This window comes from Tetrahymena thermophila (assembly GCF_000189635.1).
Source record: "Tetrahymena thermophila SB210 genomic scaffold scf_8254815, whole genome shotgun sequence".
NCBI lineage: Eukaryota > Ciliophora > Oligohymenophorea > Hymenostomatida > Tetrahymenidae > Tetrahymena > Tetrahymena thermophila.
Window position 1 is genome coordinate 729,949 of NW_002476571.1, and position 18,292 is coordinate 748,240.

Consider the following 18,292-nt stretch of genomic DNA (forward strand, 5'->3'; position numbering starts at 1 on the left):
TTTTTTTGAACTAGTTGTTTCTCCCAATTTCATAGATTGGTTAGCGAGAAATTTTTCTTCCTTAGTCACTAAAAGAATCTTATAAGTAAGTTTGAAACATTTTAATTATTTTTCTTTTGAAAGAGTTTTTAAAATATTTCCTATGTTCTACAAGAGAAATCAAATATTTGGTATGCCCTTTGATTATATTTTCAATATTTCCATGAGTGAAATAGTATTTGAACGCTTTAAGCTAATCAAAAGAACTTAAAGGAAATTCACATATGAAATATTCTGAAAGATTTATATCTTATTTTGATGTAATCAGTTATTAATTTTCACAGGGGCTTATTGGTTAAATTTACAAGCTTTAAAATTAGACAGGGGAACTCTGTTGATAAGGCTTTTATTAATCGGATTGAATTGCATTTTTATTTGGCTAATTTTTGTTTTATTTCTTCTTCATATCAGAAATTCTTCTTGGGGAGATGCATTCTTGTTAAGATTCACCTGAAATTTGTGGGAAATATATCATTTATTATTGTTGTCTGATTGAAGAAGGCCAGTATTTTTGCTCGTTCGAAGAGTCTAAGATAAATAATTAAAAATAATTTTAAAAGCTTTTAAAAACTAAAATTTATTAAATTTACTATTAGTTTAAATTTGCCCATCACAAAGAGTTGTAGTTTAAATAAAGCCTGCACGCACTGAATTTCTTGGAGGACTTTCAAGATAATTTAAGATATTTGAATTTCTCTTAGTTGGACTCTCAAGATTAAATATATTTGCTTAATTTTAAGGTTGTTATGTAATTGATAAGTTATGAAAAGCACCAACTTTAGACTTTTAGCTTAATTCATAAACATTTTTATTAACATTAACATTGAAGGTTTGCTCGCTTTATTACTTATTAAAGCTTTTATTGCTTTTACGAGAGATTTAGCTACTATACGTGCTATTGATATCTTGTTATTATGTGACTAGATGTTAATACTTAAATTGTGGAAGTTAAAAATGTTGCTCTTCAACTACTGAGTCAGGATTATGAATTTCACCTGTTTTATAGTCATTAATTAAAATATTTTGCTACTAATTTGTCTGTTAAACATCTTTATTTTATGGAGCAATAAGTTAAATATTTGAATTGTTTTGGCCTGCAATTTAATCACTAAATATTGGAAAACTTCTGTTAGTTCGCTGGGGTGATTTTAAATTTATTTCAGCTTACGAGCTCACTTTATTAATTTATTAAGGCTATATACTTTTAGAATCTATATCTACTAATGAAGAAGATTTATTATTAATTGGCTAATCTTATTATTGAGGTAATTAAGCTTATTAAAATATATTCGGTATATGCACAAGACTTTCTTGTTATTTAGTCTAAACATTTCCAAATGAAACTCCATTAGGATTATCTATAGATTAATTTTTAGTAAAATCTATATAATTATTATTTACTATCGATGGTTAGTTATTTGCCAAATCACTTTGCATTTAAGAATAGAACTCCTCTTCTTCTTCATCTAATATTTCATCTAGAACTACTAGCAATTCTCCATTAGATTATAATATCTCTGGGACTCTCTTTTAAAATTATAAAATTAATTAAATTGTAAATAGCGTTAATTGAATAAAGAAATATTTTTTTTAAATTGTATTTATTTCAATGATTAATAAGTTTTTTTATAATAATAATAAAAGCTTATTTTTAAATAAAGCTATTATAAATTATTATTTTAATTGATTGAAGTAACAATTTTTCATGAATTTTATGCTTTATTTTAATCATTTTTTTTAATTTAATTAAAAATTTATGAAAAAGTAGTTCAATAAATAATATTAAATTCTATGCAAATAAATTACACTAAAAAATAATTCGTCAGAAAGATTTTAGGATAGTATTGGCTAGTAGTAAGGAAAGAATTATTAAATAATTTTAATTCTAGTATCCTTAATATCTTATGATACCTTGAATTTAGATTTAACTGAATTCATTCTGTTTAGAGTCCTTTTATAAGCTTATCGTTTTACTTAAATCTCTGGTTTGTTTTATTTGATGATGGTTGAAAATTTATCTGGTATATGATGAACCATAGGACATTTATCAGTTGAATGGCCATATTGGTTGCAGCAATAGCACTTTAAATCTATAAATTTTTCTTGAAATATCATATTATCTTTGAGCATGCTATATTTCTCCTAATTCAAAAGAAATTATCAATTAAGTTTAATTGAAATTTTTATTTTACATATTCTTGTGGAAATATCTTTAAAGTATTAATAAAATCTTCATTTGTAAAGTAAACTAATTAACTTATTCCAGCGCTCTTCAATCCATATTACAAATTATACTCAAAGAATAAAGCTCTTTAGTCACTGAATTCTCCTTTGTTTTATTATAAACACTCATTTTAGAAACCATTTTTAGTTAAGTTATTAATATAAATAAAAATAATAAATTAAGCTATTCAAAAATTCGTTATTTATAAAAAATACAAATATAATTAATTAATAAAAATATAAATAATTATTAGACAGTAAAAATGCATTAATTCAATTTTTAGTAATTTTTTGCAGTAAATTTTAAAATCAATTATAAATTTACGATCAGCAAAATCAAAATTAATTAATGCGCTTAATGAATGCTAAAAATTCAATGATTTAGTATGTAGTTTACTTTAATTTTACCAATCAAGATGTGGTCTGATTAGTTATTTATCTTTTCTTAGTACGCAATAAGCTCTCCCTAAACTAAACATAGCACTTTGTTGAGAGGCTCGCCTTACTAAAAAACCACTTCATCTGGGGAGAGGTACAGTTCCTTTAACTTAAGAGAAAGTTGCTCAATAAATTATTCAGAGAAATTAAGAGTGAGGAGTTTGTATTTTTAGAGTATTTTTCCAAAATATTCTTTCTTCACTTAATTTCTAATGTTAAGAGACAACTGTTGTAAAACAACGTCTCCTTTTTATCCGTCTTACTATTGTCTTAACTAAAAGTGCTCTAACTCCTTAAGGACCTTTATTTAAATATTTTTAGGAATATTCCTGTTGCGCATATAGTGAGATACTTCATATTTCTATCTTCTAAAATAATTTTAGATAAATTGATTACATATTATTCTTTTCAAGTATGCTTGTAAAAAAATAGATGATTTTCATAAAAACTTGATTATCCTTTTACTAATAATTTTTCTATTTTAATCAGTTAATTAAAGAATTGCCTACATTATTATTGCTTGTAGGTATCATTAAAAGTATTTGAATTTGCTTTATACATTTTTAAATAATTTAAAAAAGAATAGAGATATTATATTTTGTTCAGTAAAAAAATATATAATTTTTCTGCTTTTTCAAGATCATTAGAACAAATTAAAATATGATTTCATTTTTCTTTTGTGAATAAATTCAGAATTTTTACTTTAGTTCTGACTTGCGGATCTGCATTTCTCTGAAAATAGAACCTATTGTATTTATAGCGTATCCAAATACTCCGCATGTAATAAGTGTCATAAATAATACATATATAATCTCAATTTCTGTTTAAGGAGTGATGTCTCCATAGCCAACTGTTATCATAGTTATAAATGAAAAATATAGTCCATTGAGGTATTTTACACTCCATTCATTTTGATCTATTTTTCTCATAATGAGCCAACTATAACGATTGTTATCAACTTCATATTGTCCTAAATAAATAAAGCCGCAACAGCAATAATGACCTATAGTAACTATAAGGAATAGGAGTTTAAGTAACTCAAAGCTACTTGGGAATCTATGCTCAAGCTAAAAATGATCATCAATTGAATTTATTAATTTTGGAATTTAATTAAACCTTATTAGAAAAATCAAAGAAATCCACTAGTTGTTTGATTAAAGCGAAATTATTAATGCTATAAAGGAACTAATATCTTGAAAAAACGAGGTTTTTAAATATCTTTTAATTATTTTCTTTTACTTTTTAACTTCGATGCCTTCACAATAATAGCTTGTAACACAGTTTAATAATATCCCAATAAAAAAAACTGGCAATGTGATTATACTCAGAATATAAATTGAATTCAACTAAAGGTTAAAGCAAACCTAAATAGGAATGATGCAAATTTAAATAAATACAGATGCAAGCATTATAACTTAAAATGCCATGTATGCATTTGATTGAGAGCTTATAATTATATTTTTTAAGTAGCTTTAATAAATAATTCCTGCTCCATTTATTCGAGCTAAGTTGTCTTTTTATATTTTATCAAGTTTTTTATCACATTTTTTAGAATTATTTAAATTAGAATTGATTTTCTGGCCCTCTTCATAATAAGACAAATCATTGATCAATTTAACTTGATGGGAGTTCAAATTTTTAAAGACACTGAAATAAAGCTATTTTTTTAGCTGGCTGATAAATTTTTTAATATAAATCAGAGTTGCTGGTCTAGTGATTATATGATCTTCTTACATTCCAATTTATCTTAATGAGGGAGTAAACATTTCTTCCTACTCTTGCTTAATCATCTGAGATATTCTACCAAGTACTGTTGTATTACCTCCTAATATAGCTTCTTTTGACTCCCTAATATCAAGAGAGTGTAATTGTAATTAATTTGCATATTTTTCATCTGAGTATGATTTTGAAGCCATAGATTTTATCATATTTCTTTCAGACTAAATTTTTTTAGAGCTCTTCCTTAGATTTGAGGTAATGAGATCGTTTGAATGTTCAGTTTTTTCATTTTCTTGATTGCTACGATTACCAATTTACTGGCGTGCAAATAGACCCTCTATGGACATATCTAAATTTATAGGAGGGAATTTTTTGGCATCTTCATAAGCAACAGGTATTGATGCTTCTAAAGTAAAAGATTGTTTTTTCATTCTTATCTTTTCTAAATCTTAGTCTATGGTATTCAGTAATTATCTCCTTTTATCTGCTCCATCAGTATTCAAAGAAATTTCATTTATTTTTGTAAATAGATCGTATTAATTTTTATTGTTTTAAATAGATTGCTAACCATCTATTTGAACATTATCATGATCTTCAACAATCAGCTTCCTCTAAGTTGAAGGATTTGCAAGAGTAGTATTTAATATCTCAATTTAATATTTTTCTTTATTTTCTTAAATTTAACTTTAGCTTCGGTTTTCTTCAAGTTAACCATTATGACATCCCTTAGTAAAACTAAGGCTCCTATTGCTGGCAATCTATTAATACTTTTTACTATTTATTGAAGCATCTTAGTTTTCTTCAACTGGTGTTTTAATTTTTTGAGTTATTGTATCTTGATCTTCGCCAATTAAATAGTTCAACGATTACATTAAATAAGATTTTTTCTAATTATTTATTGTGCTGGAGATATGAAATTGAAATTATTTTAGAAAGAATGTATATATATTACTGTATTTCTTGAATAAGCAAAAAGATTTATTTAATTTCTACTTGCTTATTAATTTCTTTATTCTTGAAATTACTTAAATCTTTAATTTTTCTAACTACTTAACAATTATCAAATTTTTGTAATCAACTCACTGATTATTCTAAAGGTAAAGAAACATTAATTAAATTGATATGTTTTTTATTCTCATGATCTCAAAAATTTTTAAATTGAGGCTAATATCGTATTTTAGCAAATCTACAATAAAATAATAATGTTATATAAATTATTAATTATATAAAAAATATACAAACAATATTCAAGTATGATTAACTGATGATAAAATAAGCTTTTCTTACAAAGTAATAATTTAAATTCTTTTGATATTATTTTTAAGCTTACTATTGTTTGTTTAACTTATTGATATTATTTTTTAATTGATTATGATACAATGTATTTATAAATTACATGTATAAAAATCGAACTTTTTACTTAACCTTTATTAATCATAAATTATCTAAAAAAACTTAATAAATAGTTTTTTAAATTTACCACAGCGGCTGAGTTTTTAAAGAATTTTTAAGATCCTAGTCAGACTCAAATAAACTTTTATGTGCTTCCAGAGTATGTATTATTTTAATAGCTTATAAATTAAAATCATATTTATAAGGCATTTAAAGACCAAGTAAATAAATGCAAAATATATTTTTATTTCAAATTGAAATTAACTAAATATTAAATGTAACAAACAACATGTGATTATTAAATGATTTAACTAAATTAATATGTATATTTTTTTGGCAAAACAAATTAATTAATTAGAAGATCAAAAGTAGTAATCTAAATTTTTAACTTTAAGAACATCAAATCACGTCAATTAATTGTGGTAAATATTTATGGAGTTAATAGTGATAAATCATCATTCAAAAAATAAAAATAAAATCTTATAAGTTAAATAAATATATTTAGAAACCCTATTCGCATTGATAAGTTAATAATATATATATAAACTTAGCTTGTATATTAAGCAATTTCGAACATCATAAAATCAAATAATCATCATTGGATTAACTCAATAAATTATTTATTTATTTATTTATTTATTTATTACTATAGATATTTAATTAATTTTTGTCAATTTACTTTGAAGGTCTAACACAGTAAACTAGAAACTTGAATCAAATCAAGGTAATTATAATAAATAGTTATGGAGTTAATTGCGATAAATCAATCATCTTTCTAAAAGTAATCAAATTAAATCTTAAGGATAAATATATATATTTGAAAGTCTATTTACATTGTTAATTGAAAATAAACTAATAACCTTAGATTGAATTCTAAACAAATTAAAATACTTAGGTATCTATCTATCAATCAATCAATAAAACAATAATACAATTAAATAAATAATCATAAGACTAACTCAATATATTATTTAGTACTATAGACATTTAATTAATTTTTATCAATTAATATATTAAGCTAAAGTATTAACATGCTTTCCAGTAAAATAAGCTCAAATTAGCAAACAAAAATGCTAAAAAGAAAAGTAATAAAAGATATTGTTTTATCTACAAACGATATCAATATAGAATCTTAAAATAATACAAAAAATAATATGCTTTCTGTTTAGTCTTCATAGTTAAATTTTTCTCAAAGAAATAACAAGTATGCTGTTATTGATGAAAGCAGTTTAAAAGTAGAAATCAAAAAACTAAAACCAAAAAACAGCAAATCACCTAAAAAAAATTAAAATAATTATTAAATGACTTAATATGGTGGATTTAAAAACTTTTCTCTACCTAGCTCTCCAGTAAAAAATTAATTTTAAAATGAAATTATCCATGAAAACTTGTCTCAAATAATCACACAAAGCATCCTTAAAACAATCAAAGTTAACAATTTTTAAAAAAACGATGATCTAAATGTAAAAATTAATATTTTTTAATAAGAAAAAATGTATTTAAACACTTTATTTTAATAGTAAATTATATACACTCTCAATAAATCTAGTAAAATTATTAAGGACATCATTTTTCTCAACGAAAAGATAAACAATTAACAAAACTTTTTTGAATATGTTTCTATTTAGGAAAAGAATATTTAATATTTTTATGATTCTATTGAGTATGAATTCATCCCAAAAGGTAAACCTCTATACGAGCTCGGTCATACTGCAGATTGCATGTTTCTTCTGCTTGAAGGAGAAGCCTATTACTTAATTAAGTCTTTTGGTAATTTGAACATAATGAATTTTATGAAATGTTAATTTAATGAGCACATTAAAAAATTTAATTTGCAAATTAAATATTAATTAAGATGATGTATTGTTAGTATTATTTAACTTTAGGCAATATGTGGAATTAACTAAAGGATGCTCTAATCTTAGGAAAGTATCTTGACTTAAACATTGCTAAAATAATAAGGAAATATGATTTTATAGGAGACTATGATTTGTTGAAGAAGTAAAGGAGATAAGGAACCTGTGTTGCAAAAACAGACTGTCATGTTGTTAGAATTTCAAAATCTGTTTTCGATAGCCTAACAAAAAAGCGTCTAGAGCAATACTACTATTTTATGAATAAACTTTTGATCAACTCGAAGGTATTTATTGAAATAAAAAAAAGTAGCTATTTAATGTCATATCTTGCTTTACCTTTAAAGAGTATTAAAAAGAGTAAATCATATATAATTAATGTTCTAATGACAACCAAGTGTACATTTTATTAAATGGATAAGTTTAAGTAAGTTAACATTTTTGTTTATCAAGAAACAAATTTGAATATTTAATAAAGCTTAAAAGCATAACAGAACATATGGAAGAAAGCTTTGAAAAAATATAGGAAGCAAAATTAATTGTCAATGAATAATAATATTTTGGAGAAGAGACAATCTTTAATTTATAGAAATAGCATACTGCTACATGCATTTCTTAGAAAGCCTTAGTAATTAAAATAGAAAAAACAGTAAAAATTAAATCACATTTTATTACTTTATTCTAAAAAATATCAATAAATCCTCAACTTTAATCATTATAAAAATTAATGCAATTTTTTTAAATTAAATATAAGCTTTGATTTTTTAATTATAAATCAAAGTAATAAAAAGTTAACATTTTTGGTATCTTTTCCAAAATAAATTATTTTTTTTCAAAGTGATAAAATTTTGCAAATTAAATTTAATAAATTTTACTTTTTATACAAAACTTATTTTTATTAAAAACAATAATTTTAGAAACTCTAAGATCTAATCACAGAAAATGTTCTTATATTTCATTAGAGGATGAAATACTTTTCAGCAATTAATAGAAGCTTCGCTCCATAAATTAATGAAGAAATAGATTAACATATAGATTTAAATGAGCCTAAGGAATATAACTCAAATTTTAATACAATTGATTTAGATTAAATGAAAAGACCTTCTTCATCTATAGACTAAAATATATTATCATCTGCTAGAAGTAATTATTCAAATAATAGATTTATGAGAAACCTAAGAAGTGTAAGTCAGTGCTAAGATAGAGATTAGCTAAACACTTGCAGAGGTGTTTAATTTGAGAATAATAGTAAAAACTCATAAAATAGTGTCTTTGAATATTCGTGGATGAAAGCAAAGCTATCTATGGAGTCTTTAAATACTAAAAAGATTAATGATGAATTAAAGCTGTCTAAAACAAAAAACCAACTTTCATAGATATCATAAAATAATTAAAAATTTGAAGGAAACAACAACTCAAGGAGATTCAGCTATTAACTTGAAGATCTGAATTAATTTGACGATAAAGAAATTAAAGAAAATTTTGAGCATTCTAGTTTATACAAAATGTATTAGATGAAAAAGAAGGAGCTGTTTTAGAGAGCAAATAACTTTACTATATAAGACAATTTAAATAATTTCCAAAATAAATTTGATTTTCAACAAAATAACTCTATTGAGATTTCTCTTAAACATAAAATCTAACAATTTTAAAGTTTGTTTGGTCATTCTCCTCAAAAAAATTAAATTCTGCTAAAATAAAAAAATAGCTACAAATAAAATTTTGAACAAAATCATAAAAAAAAATTTCTTTCTCTTTCTGTTGATGACACTCAAAACAATGATTGCAATTTATCTCTTTAGCCATTAAAATAAATCTAGCCTACTGAAGCTAATTAATTTATTCTAAATGCAAACACAATAAATTCGAATTCAAACTTTTAAAGTAATAATAATAATAATTATAATAATAATAATAATCTTTTGAGTAACAAAAGTAGATATATTTATTCAAAAAATCCAATTTATTGCACAATTTATAAAGAAAAATTGCTAAATACGAATAAAATTAGATACTTTAGAAATGTAAAACTTGATTTAAAAAATCAGCCATAATTATCATACTAAATATTAAATAAAATTTGCAAATGAAATGACTTGTAAGAATATATTTTTTATTTTATATTTAAATTAAAAATCTTTTCTAAAAACATAATACTTTCATAAATAAACAATTTTGCATTTAAATTAGTTTTTTAGGGGGGGGGGTCACAGCCGGGTGCGGTCTTCATTTTTTTTTTCCCTAATAAAAATTATACCAAAAATTTTTATCCCTTTAACAAGAAAATAGTTTTGAAAATATGCGGATTTAGATTGTATATATTTATTTGCAAATCTAAAATTTTAATATTCATAAATTATTTCTGATTTTATTATAAATAATAGTCCATTAAAAATTCAAAGATAATAGCATATACAATTTGATGAATAATGTAACAATATTTCATAAAATCTTAACTAAACGAATTTATACACTTTGAAAAATATAATTAAATGCGCATAAATAGAAAAGCGTTTTTTTATCTTGATTAAATTTCTTAATTAATTAACTCGAATCATATTTTTTAGTGGATACTAAATATAAAATATTTATATTTCTTTAGAAATTGGTGTTAATACATTGGTGTCAACAGTCTATAATAAACATTTTTAAATAAAGATAAAACACATAAAAAAATAATTTATAGTTAAAATATTAGAAAAAACAACGTTAATCTAAACATAAAATTCATTGGCTAGAATTATTATTACTCACAATACTATTAAATAATACATTTTTTTTAGATCCATTATCTAAATTGTATTTATTTAGGCGAAAAACTTCTTGTGGCAGCACGTTTGATTCTTCTAAGTCTGGAGCCTAGAAATTTTCATCTTTGAATAAAAATTTCTTATTTTATTAGCTGTTATCATTAATGGATAAAGGAGATAGTTCAGAGTTAACAAATCTACTTAAAACAAATTATCTTTATTATAAGTTCTAAGATTTTTTTATAATTTAAATTGGTAGATCTTCAAAGTTAGACTACTATTATTATGGCTACTATTATTATTATTAAGCAAATCTCTCTAGTTTTTTAGCGATGCTTCTATCTAAAAGTTAAAGTAATTTCATATCTATGTTTGAAATATTTTACTGATTCTTATAAATTTGTTAGTATGCTTTTAGCGTTTATTCAACCTTTTCATCTGCATCATAATTGAATGATCTGAGTAAATTAAATTCTGGACTTAGTTACATTGAACTCTAGTTTTACATTTCAGTTTCTTACTAATAATTATTATTGGGTGAAGAGTCTAATACTTATTAATTTAAATTTGACTGATTTTATTAAATTTTTGATTTTTACTTTAGTTATTTCAAATGAATGTCAATTATTTCTTATGACACTTTAGGCTTAGAAATAAATTCAAATAGCTTTAGCTGATTTTCATTTAAAAAGAGGTGTTTAAATTTTTCAAATTCCAAAATCTTATTGACAATAAAGTTAATATCTGTGTATTCTGTTATTTTTTGCTGGCTGAAATCTATAAAATTTGAAACCTTATTGCGCTTAAAACAGCTAAAGTAATGGTAAATAAAATCTTTGAATTATATGCTCAACTTATTAGTTTGGCTGATACCTTTTTTGATCTTTTAAAACAATTCATTCTTTAAAGTCTAGCCTTTATAAGATCTTTATGAAATATTGTCAGTTTACTCATTTTGTTTAGGACTACCATCTTTTTTGTTAAGTAAGGAGTTAGCCATTGGACTATCTCCATCTCTTCTTACCTTTGGACTCTCATTTTAGATAATAGAATTTTGAAGTTTTATTTTTTCATTTTTTTTAAGATTTTCCTTGTTATTCACTTGAGATTTTTCTTCCTTAATGTAATCATTAAATTACTCTCCTTGTTTAGTCATTTAATTACTTTCATCAATTTTCTTTTCTTTCATACTAAAAGTAAATGTTTAGTTGATGAGCTCTCTTTTAAGTTGTAGCGAAGTGTATGGCTTAGCTAGTATGCAGCCAACAAAAAACAATATGTTGTAAAAACCACCAATTTAAGAAATGACCGAGCTCAGCTTAGTATATGTTCTGTTAATATTTAACTCTTTGCTTTTTTCCAAATATATTATAAGCTTGAAAATGCCTTATGAAGCATCTGTTCCTGTAATAGCTGACTGTTAAGAGAATATCAATTAGCTTTACTACTAAATATCAGAACTTATCAATCCGATATCATCATTTACATGGGTATTCATGTATGTGAAAGATACTATTTACAAGGCATTTGTATTTACACTGTAGTAAGTACCACTTGCGTATGGTATAAAAGGATTTTAATAGTTTTCAGCTTAAACTATATAATCTGAATAATAAACATGCATTTATTTATTCTTTATTTTATTGGTTATTACTTAAGGGTCTGCACAGCCTTTGCCCTAGCAAGTAGAGATAGTAATTAAAATACCCGAATAAATATTTGTTTCAACTTAACCTTCTAAGAAGAGATTATCTATGTCTTAAATACAATAAAGCTATTCATAATTGTAAATAGCAGTGAATTGACTCTAGAGTGAAGGAATACCAAATAGTTCTTGAGTGCAAGGTCCAACTTTTATATCATTAAAGACTGATTAATATTTAGTATTTCCATTTTTGTCTTAAACAGGCACTTTTAACATGAATTAAGCACTTGCCTTATAAATTGTTTCATCCATAAAAGGATTTTAGTTAGCATCCAAAATACCAAAAGCAAAAATAAAATTATTTCTATTTAAATTAACTCTTGAAGGTATTTTTAGCTCATTTTACTGAATTACTTAAGGGTTTTCCTTTCTATAAATGACCAAACCAGCGCTTATAGCCATGTAAGCAAGTACAGCAAATACAATCAAAGAAACAAAACCGCCAATTTTTGTTGTAAATTTATCTTTTGAATGAAAACTTATTTGGATAGGAACTCCAAAAATGTCTAGCCCATTTAGCATAGAGTTCATGCCTGAGCTTGTTTTAGAAATCATTTTTTATATTTAGTAGAAGTTATTTAATAATTGTTTTTTATTTATTTTTTAATTATTTAAATTATTGAGTGATTAATCTAGCAGATTTAATAGCACAGTGAGTTATTTATTGTTTTTTATATGGTCAATTTAATAAGAAAACTGTCAATTATTTAATTTACTGATTTTAATTTCGTAAAATAACTTTTCTTCGCTTATATTTTTATGCTTTTATTTAATCTAAATTACTTGTTTTTTTGCTATTTAAATTTTATTTGTTTGATGATGAATATAATTAACGAAAAATTAAAATTCTGACTTAATAATTTTAATCATAATATCATTGATTTTTTGTAGAAAGAAATATATGAAATTCAAAAAAAACTGAATTAAAATTTATCAATAGAAGAAATTTAGTTTAGAGACTAACACTTGAGTTTGTTTTAAAAACAATCTTTCCTCTTAAAAATAATATTGATAATTTTAATATTTAAATTATTTGTACTATTGATTAGCATAAATTAGTAGAGCAAATATTGAGTTAGTGAGTTTATTTATTTTAAGATAATTAGTAAAATATGAATAAGTTGATGATTTTCGCCTAGCATTTTAAAGTAATAAAATATCTACTCCTAACCATTAACCTTTTTGCAATTCTTTGGTTTATTTGTTTTTTCTATTTTTGAGGTAATAATAGCTAAAAAGTAAAATACTGGTTTAATAATAATTTAATTATTAATTTTCTTTTTTACAGAAACTTTTGGATTTCAAACACTGAATGAATATACTAGGTAAGGTAACTAATATGTAAAAATATTATAAATTTTTGTTAACTAAATATGTTTAATAATAGATTTTTGTTGCTTTTTTATTTTTTGGCCTTTATTGAACTTCTAAATTTTTTAAATAATGCATATTTAACTGTTTAGGAATAGAGAGTAAGCCATAAGCATCAATTTTGAATAAGTCTGTTTAGTAAAAAAAAGTATAATTTGTAACATATAATTTTTTACAAAACAAGTAAATTTTATCTAAATGTAATATTTGTTAAGAGTTAATTAATTTATGAACTAATTTTTTTTATTTATTAATTTTTATTCATTTGAATTTGCAATTAGAAACCCATAAGCTAAAATTAGGCTTGAAGATTTTCTTTAAAAAATAGTACTATCTATTTATAATCATTTTAGTAAAATTAGTAATACATTATAAGGTCAAAAAAGTAGATAGACTATAATTAATCTAGCAATTTCTAAAATTTGTTAAAAGTAAAGGTTCTTTCCTTATGGCTCATTCTTTTTCAAATTAAGTTGGCATTTAAAAAATTGATGGTTTGTTTTACATATTAATTTAATTAGCTTTGAAAGTTGTCCTTTTCTAATTAATTTCAAATAAGCATTGAGTTGTATTAGCTATTAGAAAAATGTTTAGATAACAATAAAAAATATGAATAATTTACATTAAATAATCATCAAAAAAATTTAGAAATCGCTTTACTCTTAATAGGAATTTAAATTTTCATTATGAATTTTGACAACTTTAATCAAATTTAAAAATGCAAGTAATATTTTAATTATTTTTTATTCTAAAAATAAAATAATATATTGGTAAGCTATTCATAAATATTTAAAAAATACAACTATTGCAAGAGACTTGTTGATTTTTTAAATTTTAATAAATTCGTTGCATATTTTGTTATTTAACTTTTGTGTTATTTCTGAATAACACATGCGACTTTTTAAATAATATTAAAATTTCTGATGAAATTTATTCCTGTTTATTGTTTTAACTAACTATTGATAGTAAAAATTAATTCAGTGATATATAGATCTCATTCTACTCATCAATTATATATGAAGAAATTTAAAAAATAATTAGTTAACTATCTTCTAATTTTTGACCAGAAATTTAATCGATTAGGAGTAAACAAATATAATTAATTGAAAAATAAAAATTATATTTATTTAGATAACTCGAACATTAATTAATATACCCAAATTAATTTTAATATTTTTATTTAATTATTATAAATCAAGTAACCATCAATTAAGAGTATCGATTCTTACTTTAGAATTTATATAAAAAAATAATATTTTTACACAAAAAAATATAACCTGAGAATATTATAATCTTACTGATTAATTTAAATAGATATCAAAAGAAAGATTTTATGTTATTAAAATGAATAATTAATTTGTAGTAATATTCTATATAAAGTACTATTTTTAAATTACTTTATTAGTCATTATAATAAAAAATTATTTTAATAAAATTATAACTTATTATTAAAATGAAATATATTTATTCTACCTCTTTCATTTAAAAAAAATTATTGAATTAATTCTGTTTATTTACTTTAACTTATATTTGATATATAATTGTTATAAAAATATATTAATACATATCATAATCAATTAGTAAATTTAGAAATTATAATGGAATAAAAGCTAGTTAATTACAACAAAAATTTAATAACTTTTAAATAATTTAAGAATAAAAAAAATATAAAAAAGCAAAGTAAGTAAGTATTTAGCTAATAATATAATATTCAAAAATTTATTATTAATAAAAGCAATGATAATATAAAAACTGACTACTTAAAATTTTATTATTTAATATTAATTACTTTTTTAAACTAAGAAAAATGTGAAAATTATTGAGATATTTATCAAAATAGTTAATAAAATATCAATTTTTATATTAATTTTCGTTATACTTTCTTCAGAAAATTTAACAAAAACAAAAAAATTTGTATAAAACTTTTAATTTATTTATTTATTTCATCTTAATCTTTTTTTAAAAAATGCAGCTATCTTCTTACAGCTAATAATAACTAAAAACTGATTACCATAAAGTAGAAAAATGAATTTGTTTTTTATAATTTTCAAAGATAAATATTCTTATCTTTAATATATTTTTGGCTTATAATTGTAAAAATCATTAAATAAATCATTAGATACAGAATAGCTGTCATTACAGTTTTAATTTTTTTAATTCTTAAATTTGCAGAAAATTGGCTATTTCTTAAAAATTTTTACAAATTATTTAGATATTTCAAATAAAATTTCTAAAACTAGGTAAAAGTAAATAAATAAATATAATAGGTTGTAAGAAAATTCATGTCCTATTGAAAACAATTTGCTAATATGGCATTTCAAAAATATAAAATGTTTGGCATTTACAGATTTAAACCACCTCTATCTGAATTAAGTATTAAAGTTTTAATATATTTAAGTACAGTTTGAAAAATTAATTTCTTTCTATTTTTAACTTGAAATAAAATTAGAAAATTAAGTTATGAAATTAATTTTGTATGAGCTTTATTCTCTTATTTATCATTTAGATTTAAAAATATTAATAACAAAGTAATAAATTATTTTAAATTTGAATTAAAATTTAGTTAATTATTATGAGCAATAATCATTAAATCATACAAAGTAATAGAAATTTTATAATAGCTTTTAAAAAATATTTCACATCAAATGAAACCTAATATAAATTTTTATTTTTTTAAGCATATAAATAGAATATGGGACGCTTCTAAAAAGGAGAAAATCTAATAGCTCAGCCAAAAGCAGGTAAGAGAAAGATTATAATATGAAGATTTATTCTAGAGTAGATTTCTATTGATAGGTTTCATACATAGTCTCTGTATACATATGAAAAATAAATACTTAGATGCTTTGGAAGATATAGACTACAGAGAACATTAATCTGATGAAAAATATTTATGAAAATATCAATAGTCTGATATACAGAAATATAATGAGAAGAATAAGAAAATTTTTAAAGAGAAAGTATACTTTCTTATAGACAGTAACTATCTTTTGTTAACAGTTAATATAAGAATAGAAGCATTTAAATTCTGAAGAAGGTATTTAATACCTATTCCTTGATGGAATGAAAGATATTAGTTAGAGTGAATGTTTTTTAATAGAGAGTTTTAAAGATTTAATTATAATATAAAGATTATAATAGTAGGAGATTAAAGAATCAATATATCAATTCAGAGGATGCTAAGAAAATGTTTTTGGAAAGTTGAAGGAGTTACTTAAAAGAAACCAGATATATTATAATATGGAAAAGTTACAAAAAAACATAAAGGTATGGTATTAAAGTTGTAAAACATAATGATGTTTCTGAAATGGAAATGACTACTCACATAATACTTATGATTTTGAGAGAGTTTAAGCGATTAAAACTAATGAGAGAAAATTATGTAGAGATTTTAACAAAAATCTATAATAGACTGTATGTATAGTAAGTATTAGATAACTAAGAAAAGATGAAATACTCTTCACATGTATTCTATTTGTATGTAGCCTTGAAAAAGGCAGTAAGTACCCTAGTGTACTCTATATAATAGAATGTTTTACTGTTTATAAAAATGGATTATTAATCTTAAAATAATAGATGTGAAATAGATAATAATTAACAATTTGACTCAAAATATTTGGAAGAATTATGAGAGGTACTAAGGTTTCTTTGTGTCTAGCATTCACAGGGATTAGAATCGTCCTCTAGAAAGGATGTACTCTCTTAGTAGCGCAAAATACCCATTGTGTCCTTATAAGAATCCTACCACGATTGTATTTTCTGTTAAAGGTACTCTCATCGATTTTTGCGATTTATCCCTTCTCTCCTAATTAAAATATAAACTTATGTTTTAATTAAGTTTCAAAAGATATAGATAGAAAATTGTAATTTTATATAGGCTTAAATTATGGTATTTAAGATAGATATTTTTAAGGAGACTGATTTATTAATTAATTAATATATCTTTTTAGGATGGTACAAATTAAATAAGAATATTTAAAAAAAGTTAATCAAGAAGTTTTAATTAATCAAAATTATTAATTTCTGATAATAATTAATTAATTAACTAACTAATAATAAAAAAAATATTAATGGCTAATAAAGAAAAAAAAATGAATTAATAGAATAACTCTTTTAATAATCTAGAAGATGTAACCATCATTATTTATTTTATTTATTATTATAAAACCTTTTTTTTAAATAAAAAGTTAATAAAATCTAACTTGAAAGCTCTAACTCATATTGACTTACAGTTAAAGTAAGAAATATATATATTTATATATTTATTTATTAATTTTTAATCTTAAATTTTTAAAAGCAATATTAATTTATTTTAACAAAAATAAAAAAATATTTTAAAAGTTTTTCTCTTTTTTATAAATTTACAAAATAAATTAGAATAAATAAAATTTCATATCTTTCATTCATTCATAAATTAAATTTTTTTGTTATTATTTATAAAATAAATAGAAATTGTACTCTTAGTAAAGAATAAGTTGCTTAGCTTAACACTTCTTTAGTCTAATGTTAAAAATTAGAATCTTTACAATTAAATCTTAAGTAATAATTTAACTTAATTATCTTAAATATCATAATTGATTACTTTTTATTATCAATCTAATATTTAGTAAGGAAGATATTTCAGATGATTAGATAAAATAATTATTTGCTGAATTACCCTACTTAAAATATTTTGTTGAAACTGATAATAATATGAGGTAAATATATTTTTTATATTAATAAATCTTTAATTTAGCCAACAAATTGTTTAATAAATTATAATATTGTCTTTTTACTCTTGATATTTCTTCTATAAATAAAAA

The 18,292-nt window shown here is 22.1% G+C and overlaps 6 protein-coding genes across 6 annotated transcripts in view; 3 read left to right on the forward strand and 3 right to left on the reverse strand. All coding sequences in view use genetic code 6, as the record gives it.

Annotated features, from left to right (window-relative positions):
• Positions 1-510: 510 nt before the first annotated feature.
• TTHERM_000209439 (cation channel family protein) lies at positions 511-2,741 on the reverse strand (the record flags this gene model as incomplete). Its single annotated transcript, XM_012795380.1, has 4 exons — positions 511-1,566; positions 1,846-2,181; positions 2,232-2,368; positions 2,660-2,741. 4 exons carry the CDS (start codon positions 2,739-2,741, stop codon positions 511-513), a joined length of 1,611 nt encoding a protein of 536 aa, XP_012650834.1.
• Positions 2,742-3,389: 648 nt separating this feature from the next.
• On the reverse strand, positions 3,390-5,291 carry TTHERM_00209440 (cation channel family protein; the record flags this gene model as incomplete). Its single annotated transcript, XM_001007135.2, has 1 exon — positions 3,390-5,291. One exon carries the CDS (start codon positions 5,289-5,291, stop codon positions 3,390-3,392), a length of 1,902 nt encoding a protein of 633 aa, XP_001007135.2.
• Positions 5,292-7,122: 1,831 nt separating this feature from the next.
• Positions 7,123-7,808, forward strand: TTHERM_000209449 (hypothetical protein; the record flags this gene model as incomplete). Its single annotated transcript, XM_012795381.1, has 3 exons — positions 7,123-7,274; positions 7,332-7,581; positions 7,698-7,808. The coding sequence occupies 3 exons, from the start codon at positions 7,123-7,125 to the stop codon at positions 7,806-7,808; spliced, it is 513 nt and encodes a 170-aa protein (XP_012650835.1).
• A 355-nt stretch (positions 7,809-8,163) lies between these two features.
• TTHERM_00209450 (hypothetical protein) lies at positions 8,164-9,754 on the forward strand (the record flags this gene model as incomplete). The annotated part of the gene is made up of 2 exons (XM_001007136.2): positions 8,164-8,313; positions 8,582-9,754. The coding sequence occupies 2 exons, from the start codon at positions 8,164-8,166 to the stop codon at positions 9,752-9,754; spliced, it is 1,323 nt and encodes a 440-aa protein (XP_001007136.2).
• Positions 9,755-10,391: 637 nt separating this feature from the next.
• On the reverse strand, positions 10,392-12,674 carry TTHERM_00209460 (transmembrane protein, putative; the record flags this gene model as incomplete). Its single annotated transcript, XM_001007137.1, has 1 exon — positions 10,392-12,674. One exon carries the CDS (start codon positions 12,672-12,674, stop codon positions 10,392-10,394), a length of 2,283 nt encoding a protein of 760 aa, XP_001007137.1.
• Positions 12,675-17,560: 4,886 nt separating this feature from the next.
• TTHERM_000209479 (hypothetical protein) overlaps positions 17,561-18,292 on the forward strand; it is a gene marked incomplete at both ends in the record, with an annotated part of 871 nt that continues 139 nt past the window's right edge. Inside the window, 4 exons of the mRNA XM_012795382.1 lie at positions 17,561-17,620; positions 17,678-17,727; positions 17,940-17,995; positions 18,226-18,292. The exon at positions 18,226-18,292 is cut by the window's right edge and continues 139 nt beyond it. Of these exons, the coding sequence (XP_012650836.1) occupies positions 17,561-17,620; positions 17,678-17,727; positions 17,940-17,995; positions 18,226-18,292 (233 nt within the window). The remainder of the gene's footprint in view (positions 17,621-17,677; positions 17,728-17,939; positions 17,996-18,225) is intronic.